Source organism: Streptopelia decaocto, assembly GCF_964273445.1.
Source record: "Streptopelia decaocto genome assembly, chromosome: 9".
Classification (NCBI taxonomy): domain Eukaryota; kingdom Metazoa; phylum Chordata; class Aves; order Columbiformes; family Columbidae; genus Streptopelia; species Streptopelia decaocto.
Window position 1 is genome coordinate 4,470,438 of NC_138664.1, and position 19,562 is coordinate 4,489,999.

Sequence of the window (19,562 nt, forward strand, 5' to 3'; positions counted from 1 at the left end):
CACCAAGTAACACCATGTTCACATCAAAAAAAGTCTGTCATCATTTTAGGGTAACTTTGTACTTAAACTGTAGCCAGTGAGGTCATCAGTTGTGTCTCGGTTTGCATACAAAGCTCCATTTTTGTCTTTACTTCAAAAAGCAGCAGCATAAACAAAAATTCAAAGAGAATTAACCACTAATACGGACAGTATTTCAGTCCTCAATGGGAGCAGAAAATCAATATGAGCATTGTCTGAAAGGAATGCAAGACTTTACACAGCACATACTTTATCCTGAGTTTTATTCCTGTAGGTCTTTAATTAATTGTTCACATCAGTTGGACAAACATAATTTCACCAGTCATTAGCTAGAGACAGAAACACATTTATAACTCCCTGTTGCACTCTAGATATTCGGTTTGATTAGAAGATATTATTGTAAGATCACTGCATGCTTACTACACAGATGTTACTGAGTTCACTTAAGATGCCACAGCAGATGGACACTTAGATATTCAAAAGCAGACATGAATGGAGGGGAAACGGGACTGAATGGAGAATTCCCTACCTCTGCTGAAGTTCATCTCTTTCCCTGGTGTTGCTAAAGTTTCCACGCCGAATTTCATTTATTTCCAGTCCTTGTGATATCAGAGAGCAGGCTTTTTCCTTTAAAACTTACCTTTTGATACCAAATCGTAGATACGTTGAAACACTTCTCCTTGGAAAGGGCAGCCCACAGGCTTTTCCTGCCCTGCACAGCACTGCGTGAAAAATAAAGCTCCACCACAGTGGGTAAAATGAGAATATATTTATTAGTTATAAAATATACAAGTGAACACCATCGGTTTGGTACAATCCCGTAAAAACAAGAGGAGGTTTTGGTGTCAGCAGTGGGCCTTGCCTGGCTGGAGTAGCCCCCATGATGCTAATCCCGGGGTGCCCCAGCCTCTGCAGACATGTGCTCCCAGGGCTTCTGAGAAGAAGAGAATTTTACCGATTCATCAGCATTCGCTGGACATTGATATTCTTTCAGCTTCAAGGGAACATAATGCTGTAGAGAAGCAGCTTTCTGATAACCAGCATGATTAAGGACTTTAATCCAGGAGGGTCTGGCTTGTCCTTTATAGCCAAGCATGGCAAAACTCCCTGAAAAACAGACACAAAGAGAGTGACCCTCTGGATGGGTCAGTTCACTTACTAGCAGCACAGCACCAACTCCCTCCACATATCATGGAAACTTCGTAGCCCTTCTTTCTTTTTCCTTGAATTAAAATAACAGAACATTTAAGAGAGTAAAAGGGCGATGGAAGAGAGAACGAGCCTTGCTGAAGCCATAACCTCACTGCATCCCAGATCTGCAGGTATTTCAATAAGCTAAGACAAGTTCCCAGATGTCAGTTAGCTGGACTATTGGTTTACTCTTTATCTTTAAGCATTGGTACTTTTTCATATTTGACTACATGAAGATGGTTAGGTACTTCGAATCCTTCTTTTATTAGTTTACATCACTTTCTTCCTGTTATGCCTGAACTATTATTCCCCATGCCGACTCTGCTCTGGTCCTCTGCTGTCACAAAGTACAAAGGCATTATGTATTCTTCCATTTTAATAATAATGTCTTGTGTTTATATTATGCTTTTCATTGCAAAGACTCCCAAGGCTATTTGCAGCTGGTTGGATCGAGACTATTCCTGTAAACACTTCTAATTTAAATAAGATTTTGCAAAAACCAGGCAACAAGACTCTAAATCCTGATCCCACTGGGGTTAAGGGGATGGGGGGTTTTTTTGCATTATCGCTGGCAAAAACAACATGTACTCGGGAGAAATGCTCCAGCCTGCCCTGAAACGCAGCCTCCCAGTGTGGACCAGTTCTGTGTGCGATCACTTTTGGAACTGTGAAGTCGCATAGTGCGCATACCTGAATCAGCGGGAGAAAGCTCGTGAAGCAGAACATAATTACCCAGACTGGAAATCAGGGCAGACACGGTGATGAAAAATCTTGCCCTTAGGAAAAGCAAAATGGGGGTGGCAAGTGATGGGCAAGAAGCGGCTCGGTCCCATGGCCAGACACCAGCATCCCACTGAAATGGCGGGGAAGGAGATGACCATCAACCAGTGTGTCCCCAGGACAGCGGTGGCCCTGGTTGCTGCTTTTTGTGTCCCAGGAGCAGTCGGAGCTGAAGGTTGAACTGAGCTCCCAAAATGACCTGGAAATGCTGCACCCAAGCGAGCAGCACAGGTGGTTCAGGGAACAAAGTTGGACAAAACAAACAAAAAAGATTGCTTTTTAATCAAAAAATTCCTTTCAAAAGTATTCAGGGCTTTGATGAAAGAATGAAGCAATGAAGTTTCGGGATGAAAAACAAAAAAGAAACCCTCAAATTTTTGCTTTTAAAAGGATGAAAGAAAAAACAGCTTCTCTGGAATCAAACAGGCACCAAAGTGAAATCATTCTCTCTGCTGTAAAGACTATGCTGTCCTTCCCTGGAAGGGTCATAGCAATGAGTTTTGAAACTTGAACTAGAAATTGATATAAATTTCAATATAGCAGTAGGGGAAAAAAATCCCCAAGCCCCCAAGAAAAAGAAGAGGCTGCAAATACAGCCAGTTCTACAGCTGATCTCTGCTTGAGAGGCTGCAAATGAAACCTGAATCAAGCTGGTTGTTTTCCTGATTTCCTTATCACTCCAATTATTCATTCAAAGCTGGACTCAAGCATGAATTACCTGCACCAATGATACCAATGGATTTCTTGCAGCAATCCAAGGTAAAACTGTAATAAGAACTTTCAAAAACTGGTGATTTCACCTTCCTTCCCTCAAAAAAGCAAATAGCACCTATTTCACTTCAGGCTATTTTCTTTTTGATCAACCTTTCAGTTTATGACTGTTTTTCCTTGTGTTCTAGAAATGTACTCTGTACCAAATGATTTTTTTTGTTTGGTTGGCCTTTTTGGTTAGAAATTCAAGTTTCCTTTAGGGTGAAAATTTGCAGCATGCAGCTTCTCACTGGCAAAGTAGGGTCAAATCCCCAAAATATCCCTTGTACTTCTCACCGCCCTTGAGCCAAGAGGTTTCAACTAGGTTATACTGTAATATTGTGGTGGGAAATATATTAATAAATGCTCTATCAGTATGTGTACATTTTTGGTAGGGAAACACACCAGTAATTCTTAAGCGAAAGAAACATGGTAAAATAAATATTTACCTTCCTTGTGGAAGACAATAGGCTTTGCTGAACCTAACCTGGTAAAAACAGACATTTCAGAGCTCCCCGCCTCCTCTGCAATATCTCTAGAGCACACAAGAACAAGTGATCTGAAAAGAAGGACAGTAATTACTGCATGACTGCAAAATATTAAGTTCATCCAGACTCTGCAAGATATTTAAGCATCTAATTCAGAAAAGTACTTAAGAGCTTGTTTAACCTTGAGAACACACTTAACTCACCTTGATTTCAATCACACATAAGCTTTACTAAGCTTAAGCCTCTGTTTAAATGTTCCTAAATTAAACCTGTGCTTCACATGGAAGCAAAACGAGCACAAATGCCTGTTTGCAAGCGCATCTCTCATGGGATCGTGACATTCGGATGCAGAAGAAATTGAGTTGCTGTACAGTCCTGAGACTCTGAAACCATCTATCTGCTGGGTTTGATTTTCAGTCAAGCCTCAGTCTGGCTTTGGCCCTCACAGATGAGCTTTTAGTCCCCAGTGAATTGAACCTGCAATTAATTGCAGGTTGCACAACTGGTTGCATTTAGCTGAATGCCTTGACTTGCAAAATACACATCTTAGTAGAAAATCAGACTGAACGTACAGGCATCACATGGATATATGTCACTTCATGCACGTTTTGTATGTGTACATACTCATGTGCATAAATACAGATGTAATAACTCAGGAGTGTTCAAATCTTTGGTCATGAACTGCTTGGAAATATCTTGGACTGAAAGTCTGTTTTCTGGTTATTTGACCTGCTTCTGCCAGCAGCCAAGAATTTATCTATAAATCTCTGTTGTTCCGTGTTTATGTGGCGACACATAAAACCACAAGGAATGTGAGACAGACACAAACAGAGATGATCCAGACCATTGCCAGGACACATGCAAGGTAACAGAGCCCGCAGGCAGGCAGGTCTATTCGTTGGTTCACCCCAGAAAAGTCCTGTTGGAAAATCTGGCACACCTATGATTTTCATCTGTCACAAGAGGCAAAAACAATCAGTAAGAGTAAACAGAAACCAGCTCATTTCAGAACTGGAAAACTGAATCATCGGCTGCCAGGAAATTGCTGGACACCAGGGTAGGTACACAGTGTTGCAAATGTCATTGCAAGAACCTTATCTACTCCATGCTGGAAAATTAATGGTTAATTTAGAAGGAATTGCCAGTTTTCCAGAGAAGCTGTCTCTGCTCTAATCTGTGCAATCCTGGGAGAGAGACACTGCTTCTCTTATTATCTGCGTGATATCTGGGATTTGCACGTATTTAATCTGTGCCAGATTTCTTCAGAGCACAGGTTGGGTTATGAAAGTAGGTCATTTTCCTTTCTTTTTCTATCAGCCACGGGTCGCTACATGAAGCAGTTTGCTTACCTCTCTTTTATAAATGTTTGAACATAATCGGTTATTGCATTAGCGGCGTTTTCACCAGTAACCGTGGCAAAGTGCCGCCTGCTCACAACTGCTCCTGAACACACATCCAACACCATGAAGAATATCCCACGGCTATTGAACAGGAAAACTGTGTCATTTATCTGCAACAAAAACCAGGGAGGTTTTATGGAGGCAGGCTGGAGGACTTCAGACTCTGATCCTGCTTTTCCATAAGAAGAGAGCGACAAGCGAGGAAAATACCAAGCTTTTAAACCCTATAATTTAAAATGTATAATAAGTGCAGATGAAGTGACATAATTTATAGATGGTCAGTGGCAGGAGGAAGCAAAACCCTTAGTTCCCAATGGCACTGATAAACCCAGTGGGGTACAAAACCATAAGAATGAGGTCATCAGCATCGTTTGTATATTAGGAAGATACATTTGGGAAGCCAAGAATCTTGGGAATAAAATGCTTAGTTCAGTCTTAAAACAGTTGCTTTCCATGTAGGGGAAATTACTGTCACTTGGCGAAGCAGATTTGACCACAGAACAAGGGAGAGGTGCTGAGACAGCAGATGGGGGAATAGAAGCGACATATGGACTTTTTTTGTTTTCCCTGGAAATGTAAATATCAAACCCAAAATATTCCTTCTTAGTAAGGCTGCCCCAGTGTCTCAAAGGAGTTGTAGCACAAGTGGCTCCTACTCCCTTTCCTACAGCAAGGGCTTCTTCCCCAGGCTACACCTCTCAGGACGTGTCACGATATTCGCTTTTAGAAAGACAATGGTTCTCTGAGGTGCCTGGCACTGGCGCATCTCCCCAGCATCCCGGGAGACAGACACAACCTCCACTTCACCGCGGGTGAGGATGCTGCCTCCACTAACACCTGCTTGCTAATGGGTTTGAATAAATTTTTCATGATGCAGCCGGTGCACGTGGCAAGAAATCTTGGCTGCTCTGGCTCCTTAAGGATGCTGTGGCAGCTTTGCTTGGCATTTGTTAGCATTAATTATAACTCAGTAGCATACAGGCATGTAAGGCTGGACAGTACCCTTGCAAGCGTGATTCCAGTCACCTTCACCCTCTAGACAGACATATAAGGCATGTGTAGGGGCAACCTGACAGCTCTAAACCCCATCAGCAGTGAAATATAGTTATTTTTATCTTCTAGTGCAATGCCAGCAGAGAAAATCGGAAAAACAAACTTGTTTTTGTCCCTACATCCTTTATAAACAATGAGTTCTGGTGTGTTTTCCTTAGTCTACTTTACAGTGGTGGTGTTAATTCTTCTTCCTAAGGGCTCAAATCCTCATCTGAATAGAATACGAACTCCCAGTGACATTAATGGAGTTAATTGTAAGGGAGAACAATACACTTGCCTCTTCCAGGGGAACTTCCCATTTCCTTTTGCCAAGGCTCAGCAAGACTTTGCAGTAACTATCCTTGGAGATAAAGTTTCCCCTGTTTCAAATCCCCATTTCAAATGCAGTAAAATACAACATACCTTAATGAATGCAGATGTCAAGTGGTTCTGTATGTCCACCCTGCTGAGAGACTGGATCTGGATTCTTGTATACTCGAATGAGGGTGTGCTAGTGATAGCAACCTGCAATGACACCAGAGACAGAAACTTAAAAAATGCCTTGCTAAGTGGTTTCCATCAACAAAATGACACCAGGTACCAATGTTCGTATATATGATCTCAAAAGTTTATAAATTCTTTTTTTCAAACTATGATCCTGGTTCACAAGTAAGTGCTTACTATTAAGACACCATTTATCAAAGGATTGTGGCAACGCTGGTTGGAAGGGACCTCTGATGGTCACTCTGCCACTAAGTAAGTTTAAAAGTTGAATATGAATTTCATATATTTTGTCTGGCTACAAACTCAAGGGCAGATTTATATGAGCCTGAAACAATTCTACAGGATTTAGAGCGGGGTGAATTTACAGTAAATGACAAGAGAACTTGGCTCTAATTTTCCAGTTATTCCTATTAACCAGAATTACTTCCCAGTTTGAAATTCAGAAGCAATGTCATACTTTGGAATTCAAAGCTAATCCCATCTGAGCCCTCTTAAGAGTCGTTTTTTTTTCTTGTTTAAAAGAAAGAAATGGAGAAAAAAAGGCGCCGTGAACGTGCATTCACCTGCTTCCATTTGGGTATTTTTTTTCAGGCTATCTTTGAAGCATAGTACAAAAAGTTGCAGAAATTCAGAGCAAAACCCTTCCCTCTACACAGGTTACGTGGTGCTGTGCACATTCGCATGTGGGAATTCCCTGTGGCTTTTTTGACCTCACGTGGATGCACATTCACGGCGTCACCTCAGATGCTGTTTGGGGCAGCAGGTACCTGCGGAGCCCCGCACGCCCGGCACGGCCCAGCCGGGCGCTGGGACACGGGGCGCTGGGACACGGGGCGCTGGGCACCCGCTGGCCTCTGCGGGAAAGGGTTTGGGTCACAGCTCCAGGAGTCCCCTGAGTACATATGCGCCATGATTTTAATACGTTCACAGCCTTGCCGAGAGCAGTAACTGTGTCCTTTCCGAGCTTCATGGGCTTGCAGGTGAATAAACAGGTACCTACAAATGAGAGCGAACAGAGGGATCAGAACCACCACGTGGTTTAGAGGAAAAAGCTGAGTAGAAGCGGGGTCTGCACTTGCTAAATTACATTATCCCTGCCATTTCCCAACAAAACAAACCAACCCTGTCTTAGACCAGCGTAATGCAGCACAGCCGTGGCAAAATGGGTCCTGCAGGGATGTAGGTTGAGCTCCCCTCTCATCCTGCCGTGACAAGACCTGCAGCACTTTTAGCCCATACACCCCAGCCATCTGCCTTCCCCAGGCAAGCACCGTGTGGGGCAGACACCCCCCAGCCCCAGGCACCCCGTGCTGTCCCCAGGCATGGTGGCATCCCACCAGATAAAGAGCAACAGCAGCGCTCGGGCCGTCATGCAGAAGGGGACAGGTTTGCCTGGAAATACCAGCATCCCCCCTTGGGCTCTCCGCATCGCCCGGTCCTGGCCCGCAGGCAGAGCTCAGCCCAAGGCACGCGTGACAACAGCTCCAAGGCAGCCAGGTCCTCTGGCCTTTGGAGTTCATATTTTTTGCTGCCTGTTCTAAGTATGTTTTCAATTGTGTCCGTTCTGCAGTTCAGGCTGAGGAAATTATATAAACAGCTCACTTCAGCTCCAGGATCAAAAAGATACTTGAGCTTTAAAGGGATTTTTCTTTCTCTTTCTTTTTAAGCTAAATATTTGTTTCTATTTGTCTGGAAGAAAGAATGAGTAAGCTTGGTTCTTGTCCAAGGATCCAGCATGTGGGGTTAAAAAAAGAAGGAGAAATATCCCACTCATTATGAAATAAAGTCTAAAAAACAACAACAGGAAAATAAAAAAGCCAATCCCCTCGCTTCTGTACTCTGAAAGGCTAAAAAAATCACTGCTGAATTAAACAGAAAACCAAAAGGCTGACACTGCCAGAATTAAGTTAGGTTAGACCCATCAATCTGCATCTACTGGGACCAGATGGCTGCTGGCAACCTATGGCTCTTCCTCCAGAGACCCACATGTGTAACCATTTTCCCCACTATTCAGTAGTAAACAACCTGTTTACAGAATTTGGGCTTTAAAAAGAAAAAAAAAAAAAAAATAAAAAAGAAATGGAGGATTAGCAAATTGTTATTTCACAATTCCTATGATGAGAGAGACCTGGCCATCAAGGAGCCTGGTTAGCGGGGCAGGCATTCCGGGATTTGATTGCTCATGTGTTATGGTTGAATGAATAAATATATCCCATCTTATTTTCAAATCTGGCATTTGTGGATTGATTCCTGAAGTAGCTACTTAGTCAGGTGAAGTATCATGGGACCCATGGTTAAACCACAAAACACTTTTTTCCTCCCTAACTATTTTAGCTGACTGAGAAACAAAGTTTTGCAATGTTTTTTTTTAACCAAAGGTGTCCTAGAGTCTTATAAAGGTAGTGCAAGATCTCCAGGACTCTCTTCATGCCCTCAAAATAAGAGATGTACTATGGGGCTCTCCTGTTTTTTTCATGAGATTTAACTTTTAGAATGTGATGGTTTTAGAAATCTCTCATCATGGGAATATGAAGAAGTTGAAACTTCCCAAACTACCTCAGTGTTGAAGTTGCCACAGTCACGAGAGGACTCCTTTTCACAGCCCTTTGGGTGCAATGGATTTAAACAAATATTTATGTTGCACCCACACCTGCAGTGATCTGAGCAGCAGCGATGCCTCAAGGGAGCTAAATCCAGGCAAGAAGTCAGCAATTTTCATAACAGGATTGCAAATCACTGCTTGGTGATAAGGAAATAGACCTACTCCAGATACCCCAGCCTATAAAGGATTTTGACCTGAAATAAGTGAAAAGACCATACAAGATGAGTGAGCCTCAATTTTTAACTTTGAGAAAGGCAAAGGAGACACTGAGGCTGGTAAGAGAAAGACCCCGAAGGTTTTCTTTGAGGGACCCTCTGGGGCAACACAGGGCTCACCCTGATGCTCTGTCGAAGTAGAAGAGCCGCTGGCCGGTCCCGTTGAGAACGCTGGCCCGGGAAGGAGCAGCGAGGTGGTGTCTTACGCTGTGCACCATCCCTGTCCCCCGCTGGTAGACATCTGCCACCACCTGGAACACGGTGTCCCGGGGATAGCAGAGGGCAACGTGCAGCCAGTCTCCTCTGTCGGCAAAAAGGAGAGGCAGGGGAAAGAGAGAAAGCGCACTTAAGGGCCTGAGTACAGGGGAGATGGTCTCCAGCCAAGAGTACAGTCTTCAGGGGAAAACAGAAGAATGTCCTTTGAGGTTCTATTCCTCCTTTAGAAAAACACAGCAAATCCTCAAAGCCAAAGAAAATCACTTTTTTTTTTTTTTTGCTTTGTCTGGAAACAATGGCTGCTTATTACAAAGGTCTGATCCAGGGACCCCGGCTGACCTTGGAGGACTTTGAGTCAGGTGCCAGGGTGGCTTAAACCCAGAAATTTTTCTCTTCCTTGCCCTGTAAGCCTGAGGTACAACCGGTCACATACACTCTCACATCTCCCAAGGCAGCCGGGGCTTGTTTTAGTTCATCTGGAGCTGCAGCAGGAGAGGGAACCGGCATCCAGCAGACGTTTCACCAGGGGCACAGATTCAGGAATTAGAAAGTAATCTCTGACTTGAACCAGAGCCATGGTCTAAAGAGACCTGCTTCCTTCCCTTTACAGCAAAGTTTATTATTATGGTTTCCATTAAAATCTCCCTCTCCCCTTCTCTTTCTTCAACATCAGTTTAGAATAACTAAGGGTAAAGTTAAATCATCTTTTAACTCTTGTGTATCACAATTTCAGCATGCACATTTACAAAAATTTCCCCCATAACTCTCAATTATCCTGTGATTTGCATCACCATCCTCATGGTGAGAAAAACTGGCTCCAAACTAGATACCTTTGTTACACAACTCAGCCAAAAGATGCAGTCACGGTGCAATTTGGATGCAGACGGGAAGGATCTTCCACAAAACCCAACACCCTTTCCTGTCTGTGGGATGCTCTTGTGCTGTACAAAGCAGAAAGCCACAAGAAGTTTACACTTGAAAAGAAAAGCTGAATACCAAGATAATTAGCCTGAACCAGTACTGTGATTAGCTTTCTTTATAATACCAAAACCATCCAGGCTTTAAATTTATTATTTTAATTACCTGGCTTCCTGGTTAAATGTGGGAATATCAATTTGGCTCAAAGAAAGACAAATACCACCTTCATCAGCTGTCTTTCTGGGTCCTACGAAGCTCAGGAAGACAAACTTTCTCCAAAGGCTCCCCTGAAATGACCCACCACCCATCACTGCCTACAGAGCGATCAATGGGGTGAAACCGCTTCTATTCAGAGAAATCTGGGAATCTGCATGCCTAGATCTCTACTTTGTGTTACACATGGAGAGCACAAAACCAAAGCTATTTCAGTCTTTCTCTGGTTTTCTCATTAAAACAAAACAAAACGACCTATAGGATGGAAGAGGGGACAGGCTGTTCTAGAATAATAAATCAAAGCTGCACAAAGACACATCAGCTTAAGCCAGATACTGCCCTCTAGATTTTAACCAACTCCAGCTGTGTCATAACACAGGACAGCTAGAAAACAGATATATTTTCAGATTATTTGGCCTCCAACTAGAGGAAATGAAAGAAATGTACCAGAGCCATGTTTGTGGAATATTTTTAGGACACAGTCCCAAGACATTTTGGCTGTTCCATAAGGGTGATTTGCATTGTGTTAGCACATTTTCATCCCCTGAAGACACCATCACAAAAAGGGCTCATCAGCTCCCTCAGATGCTGGGAAGCAGCTTTGGTGCTGCACTACATTGACTGTCACTTCCCCACGTAATGAGAAAGGCACTAGAAGAGGGAATTGGAGGGTGAAAGGAAAAGAAAGTGTGAAAAAATCCACAGCTGTAACTGTCCTGGATCACCAGTGGATTTGGGAATATGAGTGCCTAGTGTGCATGTGAGCAGGCTGGGTAAAACATTGAAATAAATTATATCAAGATAGAAAAAAAATCAAATGAAAAGCACCTCCCTTGGAGCTTGGGGAGGAAGAGATGGAAATAAGTACATTCCCACAACAAAGAGCTTGGGAGGAGATGTGAGAAGAGAAGGTATTAGAAGTTATCCTTCATGTAAATATAGGAAAGAATAAGGTGGTTATTTTCTCCTTAATTGAGTGGTATTTTAACAGCTTCCTATTTAGTTCTTTACTTCAGTTCTGTTTCTTTAGCCTCTACAAAATCCACTGTAAACCCTCCCAAATACCTGCCTGTGTGGCTGAATGGGGCTCCACCATCTCCAGGAAAAGCAAAGCAAGAAACTGAGCTACTGTGGAATGGTCCTCAGGTCCTCAGGCACCGGTCACCAAGGACCTCCTGGGTGGGTCTCAAGTGCGGGAAGCCTTCATCTTCTTCAGGGTGGGCAATGAACTGTTGTCCTACATTATATCTCTGCTTAAAACCTCTCCATCCTGTCTTATTTACCAGCTGCTACTCTGGGTTGAATATTTGCAGACAGAATAAGAAAAATAAGCCCTCATTCTGCTGGTCTCAGTACCAGCACATCAGCTGGGATCTTTGCAGATGCCCCGAGGCTTGGGGACACACACAGCACTAGCAAGAAGAGAAAACACTGAATTAATAGTAGATCCCAAATTCAGAGTAATTTCAGACCCCTGCCTGAATGCTGTGGGAACCTCTGTAGCTTTAGATGCTCTTATGCTTAAAACCAGCACAAACAAAGGGAAAAAAATAACTTAAAACACAAGGGATGAAAGTCAGACTATTGATAAACAAAATGCTGTCCAATGTAGTCAATACAGCAACATACATGACTTTTCTTTTAATTCTTTAAGCTTTCATTCTTAGGAGTTTCTTGCAAGAGAAACAAAAATATTCTCAGGTGGAAAGTCTGACTTTAGAATTAGCTGTCAGCTAAGTTAAAGTCATATTAGCATGTGTAGGAAACTAACCTGAGCTATTTAAGTAACTGTGTTCACAGCCTTTTCTAGTGATAAAGTTCAGTCCATTTTAGAAGCAAGGAACAGGAACTTTACTGTTCATAATATGGGAACCAAGCAGAAATCCCTACGTACTACTTCAGTAAGTTAGTCCCTCACAGGCTGAATTTTGAACTTTAAAAGACAAAAAAAGCAAAGTCACCATTCAGCCTCCAAATCGTCCCACAAACAAATCACAGGAGGTCAATGTTCCTCACTCTCAGTCAAGATACAGCTGGTTTTTATCTCCAAAATATGTTTCCCAACCTGACAACAACCTGCCCAGCACCGACTGAATCTCCTCTGGCACAAAACCTGTTTTCAGGACAAGACACCTCCCCTCCAACCAACACCACTGGTGGGGAAAATGACGTGAGAAATACCCACACATCTCACAGCTGCCAAGAAGAGTGGAGAAAGGGTTGAGAGGAACCTGGCTACATCCTTACCACATTTTCCCAGTTCAAGCTCTTATCCTCAAACCCACATTTCCCACTGGCTCCCTGCAGCTGTCACTCCTTCCCTTTTTCTAGATTTCTTTTTAATTTTCTGCCTTCAACTCAAGTCCATTAAACTCATGCAAACCCCCTGCAATGATGCACATGGCTACTGGGCGAACATCCAGCAATTCTTTTTCAGGACCTTGTTATTAAGGATAGACTCTTCTGGAAGACCACTTGCTGCAGGGATAGTAACAACTTCGGTATGTGTTTAGTTAACTAGAGTTGTGTGTATTGGGATTTAAATGTCTTTCCTAAATGTTGCCATTTAGGAAATGCCATTAAAAATTCAAAAGCATTGGCCATCTCTTAATATAAATTAAAATTTTTTGTTTTACCCATGTGCCTCCTTAGGCAAAAAGAATGATTTTTGCTTTTGTGAAGCTCAACAAATTATGAACGGGATCCTGCCCTGAGGTACGCTTCTGCTGATACTCATGAAACCAGGGTTTGACTCAGCCAGCATTTGGCTCACGGACAATTGCATTCAAGCAAATATAAGAACTTCCTGTGTTTAAATACAGTACATCATCTTATTGTCTTTTTTCCCACCCTACATGTTTTCATGAAGGAATCACATCCCAGTTCAATTTGTACTTTTTTTTTTTTTAATGTATTCCCAGGTACTCTAGTGCTAACTATTGTGTATTTTGTTTTTTCCTGCTGCTGTGTCTTGGATACATCAGGTCAGAAGAGACTGGTGGTCCTGAGGAGCCACAAACCCCACTCCATGGGCCAGGAGAATCACAGAATCATTGTGGTTGGAAGAGACCCTCAAGATCATCGAGTCCAACCATTAACCTAAGACTGGCACTGGTTTAGTTTATCTGCCTAATAACCTGCAGCAAGGACTGCAGGTGGGAGGCAAAGACAGGGCTGTAGGATCACTCAGACTTGGCCATGTCAGCACCAGCTTTGGCCCAGCTGTACTAAAACAGCACAATCTGCAACCTGGTGTTCTAGCAAATGTTTTAGCTTCTTTCCAATTAAAAAAAAAAAAAAAAATCTTGTGGCTTTCATCCACGGGCTGACCTGTGAGTAATTTAAGGGATTTAAATAGACAGAAGGGAATTCAAATATATCTGCTGACTTCTGTGTTGTGCAGATGATTAACTCTGAATTACAGATGTTATCAAGAGGGGCAGGCTATGAAACCCAAGTAGCACTTTACTTATTATTATTGGAAATGGAGTTGGTGTTACTTGTATTACATCCAGATCTGGGCAGATTGAGGTCAGAACTCATGTACGTACAAGTTACAAGCAAGCAGTCACAGCCTTAAACTGTTAGCTCTGCTTTGAAATACTAATTTTGCCTTCCTGTGCATTTATCAATCTGGGAAGCAGGAGAAAAAGCTCCTTTAGAACTAATCTGAAGAAGAAACAGTTTAGGAAATATCCATAAACTGGGCAAGTCTGCAACAAGTACATTCTAGCCTTGTCTCGTTATCTTTGTTTCCCTCTAGACCTTATCACTGCTAAGGAATTTAATCACAAAAATGACAAGTAGCTGAAAGTATGAATCATTCTGGCATTGATTAAGAAGCTGTAGGAAAAACACCTGACACAACCCTGACAAATACAAATATAACGAGTCCCCCAGAGTCTCAGTGCAGACATGGGCTGCAGAAGTTTGCCTGCACTGAAATCTTCACCTTTGGATGAGATGCAGCATCCTTGAGGCTTCATATCACCCAGTGTCCAAAGGCTCCACTACTTTTAATGAAGAATTTAAACACAAACTCATTCCAGGCTCTTGAATTTTCAGATAATTTACATTATTCACTGGTGAATATGATAACAAGCACTAGCGCAGAACTCCAGCCTAGCAAATAGAGGAGTTGAGCTGTGCACCTGTGCCCATCCCTGCGCAAACACGGCAGCAGGGGAAAGGCTGGACACGTGCCCAAGCACACACATGGACATCTGCCCTTTTGCTTGCTGCTGACAAGAAATTTGGCATTCCTCCACCAATTTTTATGGGTTTTTTTAAGGCTTTCATAAGGATCCTGCAAAAGGCACCGAAGAACATCAATGTTATAAGCCTCGCTGCACCTCTCCAGGGGAAGCTAAGAGGGATGCTGATGGAGAGAGCCCAGGGAAGGTTCCTGCACTGTCCTTGGAGCCAGCATCTGTTGGGAGACATGCAGTATGAAGGAAAGCCCCTGCTTGCAGAACTGTGGCAATCTACCTACAAAAAAATACCCTCTTTATCCAGTTAGCTGCTCACATTTCTCTGAATTCTGTCAAACCAGAGCAGAGAGCCCTAATAAGGGAAAACCCTTCCCTCTGAGCCTTAACAGACCAAGTATAGAGATATTTGCCTGTGCTCATTAAAAACAAGGAATGTTTAATCTAATTGCCACTGCTTTTCAGGCTGCTTCAACAGCACAACTTATTACACTATACTTCAGATATGTGTTTTGAGGAGATTTAATTCTTATCTTTAGATGTGCTGATAGCACAAAGCAGTCTGGCTGATTCACTGAACAGCTCTGTGCCTTTGATAATAGTATTTGCCTTAGCTTCTCCTGTGATTAGAAAATTTGCACATGCATAAAGCCTAAGTCATTAAATTGAAGGACTTCTTTTCTGACTTTGTTTACTATATGAAGTGCCAATCTTTGTACTGTTTTCCAGCACCTGAAAGAAGGCACTTGCTTGCAACTGAATAATGTTTTCCTTGCTCTCCTCCTGGCTTAACAGCCTCTCCCCGCTCTGGTAACAAGCTTGATGCTCTCTGCTGGCCTTTGTGCTTCAGGATAGTAATGTGAGCAAAGCCCTTAACTCAGTCTTGCAAATAATTCACATACTTCTGTGCAGCAGGAAAAAAACAACAAGAAAACCTACAAACAGCTCTGAGGGGGAGAAACCGCTCTAACAAAGAGATGAAGCCCATGGAGAAGAGGTCTGAGGTCCCTGTTCATGAAGGTTTCACACACGATTTATGCCCGATGAGCGCAATCCTCAGCAGATCTGCACTGGTTCTGAAGCGCACTTCATTGCTGGTCATTAAAATTCCAGCCGGCGCTCTCCTTCTGTTCACTTGCCAAAACCTTCAGAAGCTACTTGTCCTGCAATACCTCTATCCACAAGCCTCAATACCCAGCCGTCTTCTCATCCTCATAGGGAAACACCCAGCCATTAGACAGACAACCCTATCTACAGCTTAAAAAGGGCATTTCTGCTGAGACAGCTATGTTCCCCAGCAGCCTGAAAACACAGCCTGCAGGTCTCCGCCATGCCTTTATATTTGCCTATCAGTCAGCTAGTGGCTAATGCAAACAAGTCTACCATACCTCTCCTTGGAAGGAAACATGGTGTGCATCAAACAGCTCATTTGCACCACACGGCCACAGATGGCAGCATGTGGAGACACAGCGATAGTGTTTGGTTTAGCTACATATTTCAATGGAAGAGAAGAAACTGAAGAATTACTTTAAACATGGCTTGAATTAGCACAAGGAAGACACAAGTGCAGCAGCAGCCCTTCAGGTGCCCAAGGTAGAAAGAAAAAGATCTGCTTGGTGTCTGTGCTCAAACTAGTGCCCTCCTCTGCTCAGTAAACCCAACAGCGGAGCCGCTGAGCTCACCGGACAAGATCCACAGCTCGCAGAAAGCAGCGCTGCCAGTTTCAGCTGAGTCACATGAATTCATCCCCAACAAGTCCTGCCCACCTGAGGAATCCGGACGTTCCAGTCTCATAATAGACATCCGAACTGGCATGACTTGTATCAGAGCTTTCTACAGCACTTCAGAAGCAGGGAAAGGGTTAATCGTGCAAGTATTCAACATCAGTGCTACTCCTGACCTCCACAGCAATCCAAATCCTGGGACACATCTCCCTGTCAAATTCCTTATTTCCCCTCTGACCTTCCTTCAGCCAGCACAGAGCAAATCACTCCAGAAGCACAAGGGCTGTCTATCTGCAAAGGCAGCATCCCGGGTATATCTATCCATCATTTTACAATGACAAGACTAAAAATAGTTTCATTGTTCACTCAGATTGTGTTTGAAATTATTAATCCTAGAATATTGCTGTTGAAGTTCATCAAACATTTTTTGGTTTGCACCACAGATATTCTACACAGATGTTACTATTTTAAGGGCTCGCATTTTTGGCACATTATTCAGTATTTTGGATTTAAAAGCAACAAACAAAGCATAAAGCCACTTGAGATAAGTAAAAGTCTTCCTGATTTTCTAGGTCTGATTACTCTGGGCTCCACAATCTGAGATTTCTTCCATTCCAAAAATGATTAGAAAACAATGTTTAATAAAGATCATACATGGAACTGCTTAAGCAGGCACTTGATTTCCTTCAAACCCATAAACCCTCTTTTTCACCTCAACTGCTTTACCCTTCTACAGGAAGATCATTTCCCTGTGTTTTTGCATGAAGTCTGGACATTTCACCATTGCCATTGCATCAGCCCTCAGTCTCACAGTCGTTAGCATCCAGCACACTTGAGGTGTACACAGAGAAACCACACATTTCTCTCCCAATTATTTCTTAGCAAGATGCTTTAAGTGAAATTAAGTAAAATTGTGGTTTGCTTTCACTACAGTATATTTCTTGGTTTTAGTTCTTCAAAACACATACTTTGCCAACTGGTTCTGGATCAGAAAAACCTACAAACCTTTGCCCCGTTGAAATAACTGTTTTCACACAAGACAAAGAGAACCATAACCACATTGTGGCTTTCAATAGTAAAATGTAGTTAAGTTGCTGCTTGAACAAGAGCTAAACTTCAAGCCGAGTTTTACCAAAGACCCAGTGCTGCCTTCAAATTTGAATCTGTGCTTGAAGACCCCAGGCCAAAGCTTTGGCAAGCCTTAATTGGCACAGGGATGGAGTAACCACCAGTTACCCAGCAGAAGACTTAGATCTGCAATTGCAAGGAAATAGCTAATCATTTTAAAAGAGATAATAACTGCAAAGCTCAGCTTGTCCATGAGTGACTAATAGATTTTCCTCTTCCTTAAACTGCACAAAGATACATAAATAAAGAAAACAGGAAAACTGTAAATGAAATTATGCAAAATGAAACAGATTGCAAGGGAAAAAAAAGTACTGTCTAAAATGAATATACCCCACTTTTATATAACGGTAGAAGAAATCATGGAAAAACAATGCAGCACAGCCTACAGTTTTGCTGTACTGAGCCTTAACATTTTAAAACTTTATGTAAAAAGAAACAGTGATTGTAGGGCTGTTTGGATGAGAGAAGATGCAAAGCTCTGTGCACATTCTGATGTATTTCTGCACTTTATATGTATGGGAGATAAATTATGTGTGCAGTAACTAGTACAAACAAACGAACAAGAGCCAGAGCTCTTCTGGAGGGAATTCAGGGACAGCAGGCCAGGACTTACTTGGATTCTGTTTCAAAACTTTCTGGAAAGAGAAACATCTCTGCACATCAAAAAAAGCTGAATAAAGTAAAAGTAGAGGCATCTTTTTGCATCAGTAAGTGCCAGCCATTAACACCTTGCTTCCACACCCTCAGAAACTGCTGAGGCATTTGACAGGTCACTTGCGAATAACCTGGGAAATTGTTAAAGCTCCAGACCTTTAGAAAACAGAACATTTTCCTACAATGTAGGGCAGTACCTATTGAAGTTGATCGGGTACAGGATAATATCCTCAGGTGCTCTGCCGTCCCACTGGATGATATAAGCCTGCTCGAGCATGACGACGGGCTGGTACTGCTGGTACGGTGCTCCTCTGTTCACACCTTGCAGCCGCACGGGATGAGAATGGTATGCTGCTCTGGCAATGGATAAGGTCAGATTCTCGGGGCGTCTGGCCTGAATATAAAGCTGAGGGTGAAAGGAAAATGACAAACATACCCATTAAACCGGCCAAGCTCAGCTATAACATGTGCATTTGATCATCGTTGCCTGTACATGTTTTTTTGCCAATGAAGAGCTCAGAACATTTGGAAAGTCACTGAAACGTTTCCAGTTCAAATATAAAAGGTAAAACAGAAACAGCATCTGCAGCCATTCGTCGGGACACCATGAAGTGAGATATGAATTGTACAGCACCATAAAAATGCTCACTATTCAAAATCTCAAGGGAAAAGGGCAAGCAAGGAAATATCACGAAGTAACTCTTTTTTATGAATTCAAATAATTGCACTTTAAAAACAGGCTTATTCCATTGAAAAGACAGAAAACTTTTAAGTTATTTCAATGGGCTTTGGACTAGATCCAGTGATCTAATGGAATCCACATCGTTGCTCTCAAGTAGCAGACGAGGCTGAAATTTTGGGGGCTAAAATTCAATGGCCTGGCTATATGATCTTACAGTCTAATTACCATGTTCCACAGGCTTGACCAGAGAGCTGCTCTGTGCAGGAACCAACAGATGCCCTTGGCCTGTAGTTCACTTCTACAGACCAGTTACAAAACTACGCTCCGGTTGTATCTCTTTCTGTCCTGTCATCACTTAAATGAAGGCCAATTCATGTGACAAACATTGGTTTTAAGGACAAACACATGATGTTCACCTGCTTCCCCTTGCATGAAATTCCGATGCCAAAGGAGGATGCACAGCCAGTCATACAAATCTAGTCTCGGCACATGGGGTTGTAGCAAACAGCTTGCCATGTTCCCTAAGGGATTCAAATGCACTGAGGACAGGCGAGGACACCTATATCCCGCTTCCTTCACTCTCTTACAGTGTGGAATAGCGCTCTTCGCATCAAGAACTTGAAACATCCAACATAAAAATCCATGTGAGCTCAGAAATATCTAAGTTTCTACATGAGAACCCATTCAGCAAAATTGTTTTAAAATGCAATTTCTGTCTTTGAGGTAGGTCAAAATGAAGGCAGCAGTCTCTTAAGTTTTTAAAATGCAGGCAAGGATACAAGCACAGCCAAGACCAGCAGAGAGCCAAGACTCCATCTACCAGGATATCCACTTTCTAA

At 42.6% G+C, this 19,562-nt stretch overlaps 1 protein-coding gene across 1 annotated transcript in view; it reads right to left on the reverse strand.

Moving 5' to 3' along the window:
* Window positions 1-772: 772 nt before the first annotated feature.
* LOC309443964 (cell surface hyaluronidase CEMIP2-like) overlaps window positions 773-19,562 on the reverse strand; it is a gene marked incomplete at its 5' end in the record, with an annotated part of 46,161 nt that continues 27,371 nt past the window's right edge. The window contains 7 exons of the mRNA XM_082061379.1: window positions 773-1,125; window positions 3,189-3,298; window positions 4,577-4,737; window positions 6,083-6,184; window positions 6,931-7,159; window positions 9,101-9,283; window positions 18,239-18,447. Coding sequence (XP_081917505.1) covers window positions 905-1,125; window positions 3,189-3,298; window positions 4,577-4,737; window positions 6,083-6,184; window positions 6,931-7,159; window positions 9,101-9,283; window positions 18,239-18,447 — 1,215 coding nt within the window. The remainder of the gene's footprint in view (window positions 1,126-3,188; window positions 3,299-4,576; window positions 4,738-6,082; window positions 6,185-6,930; window positions 7,160-9,100; window positions 9,284-18,238; window positions 18,448-19,562) is intronic.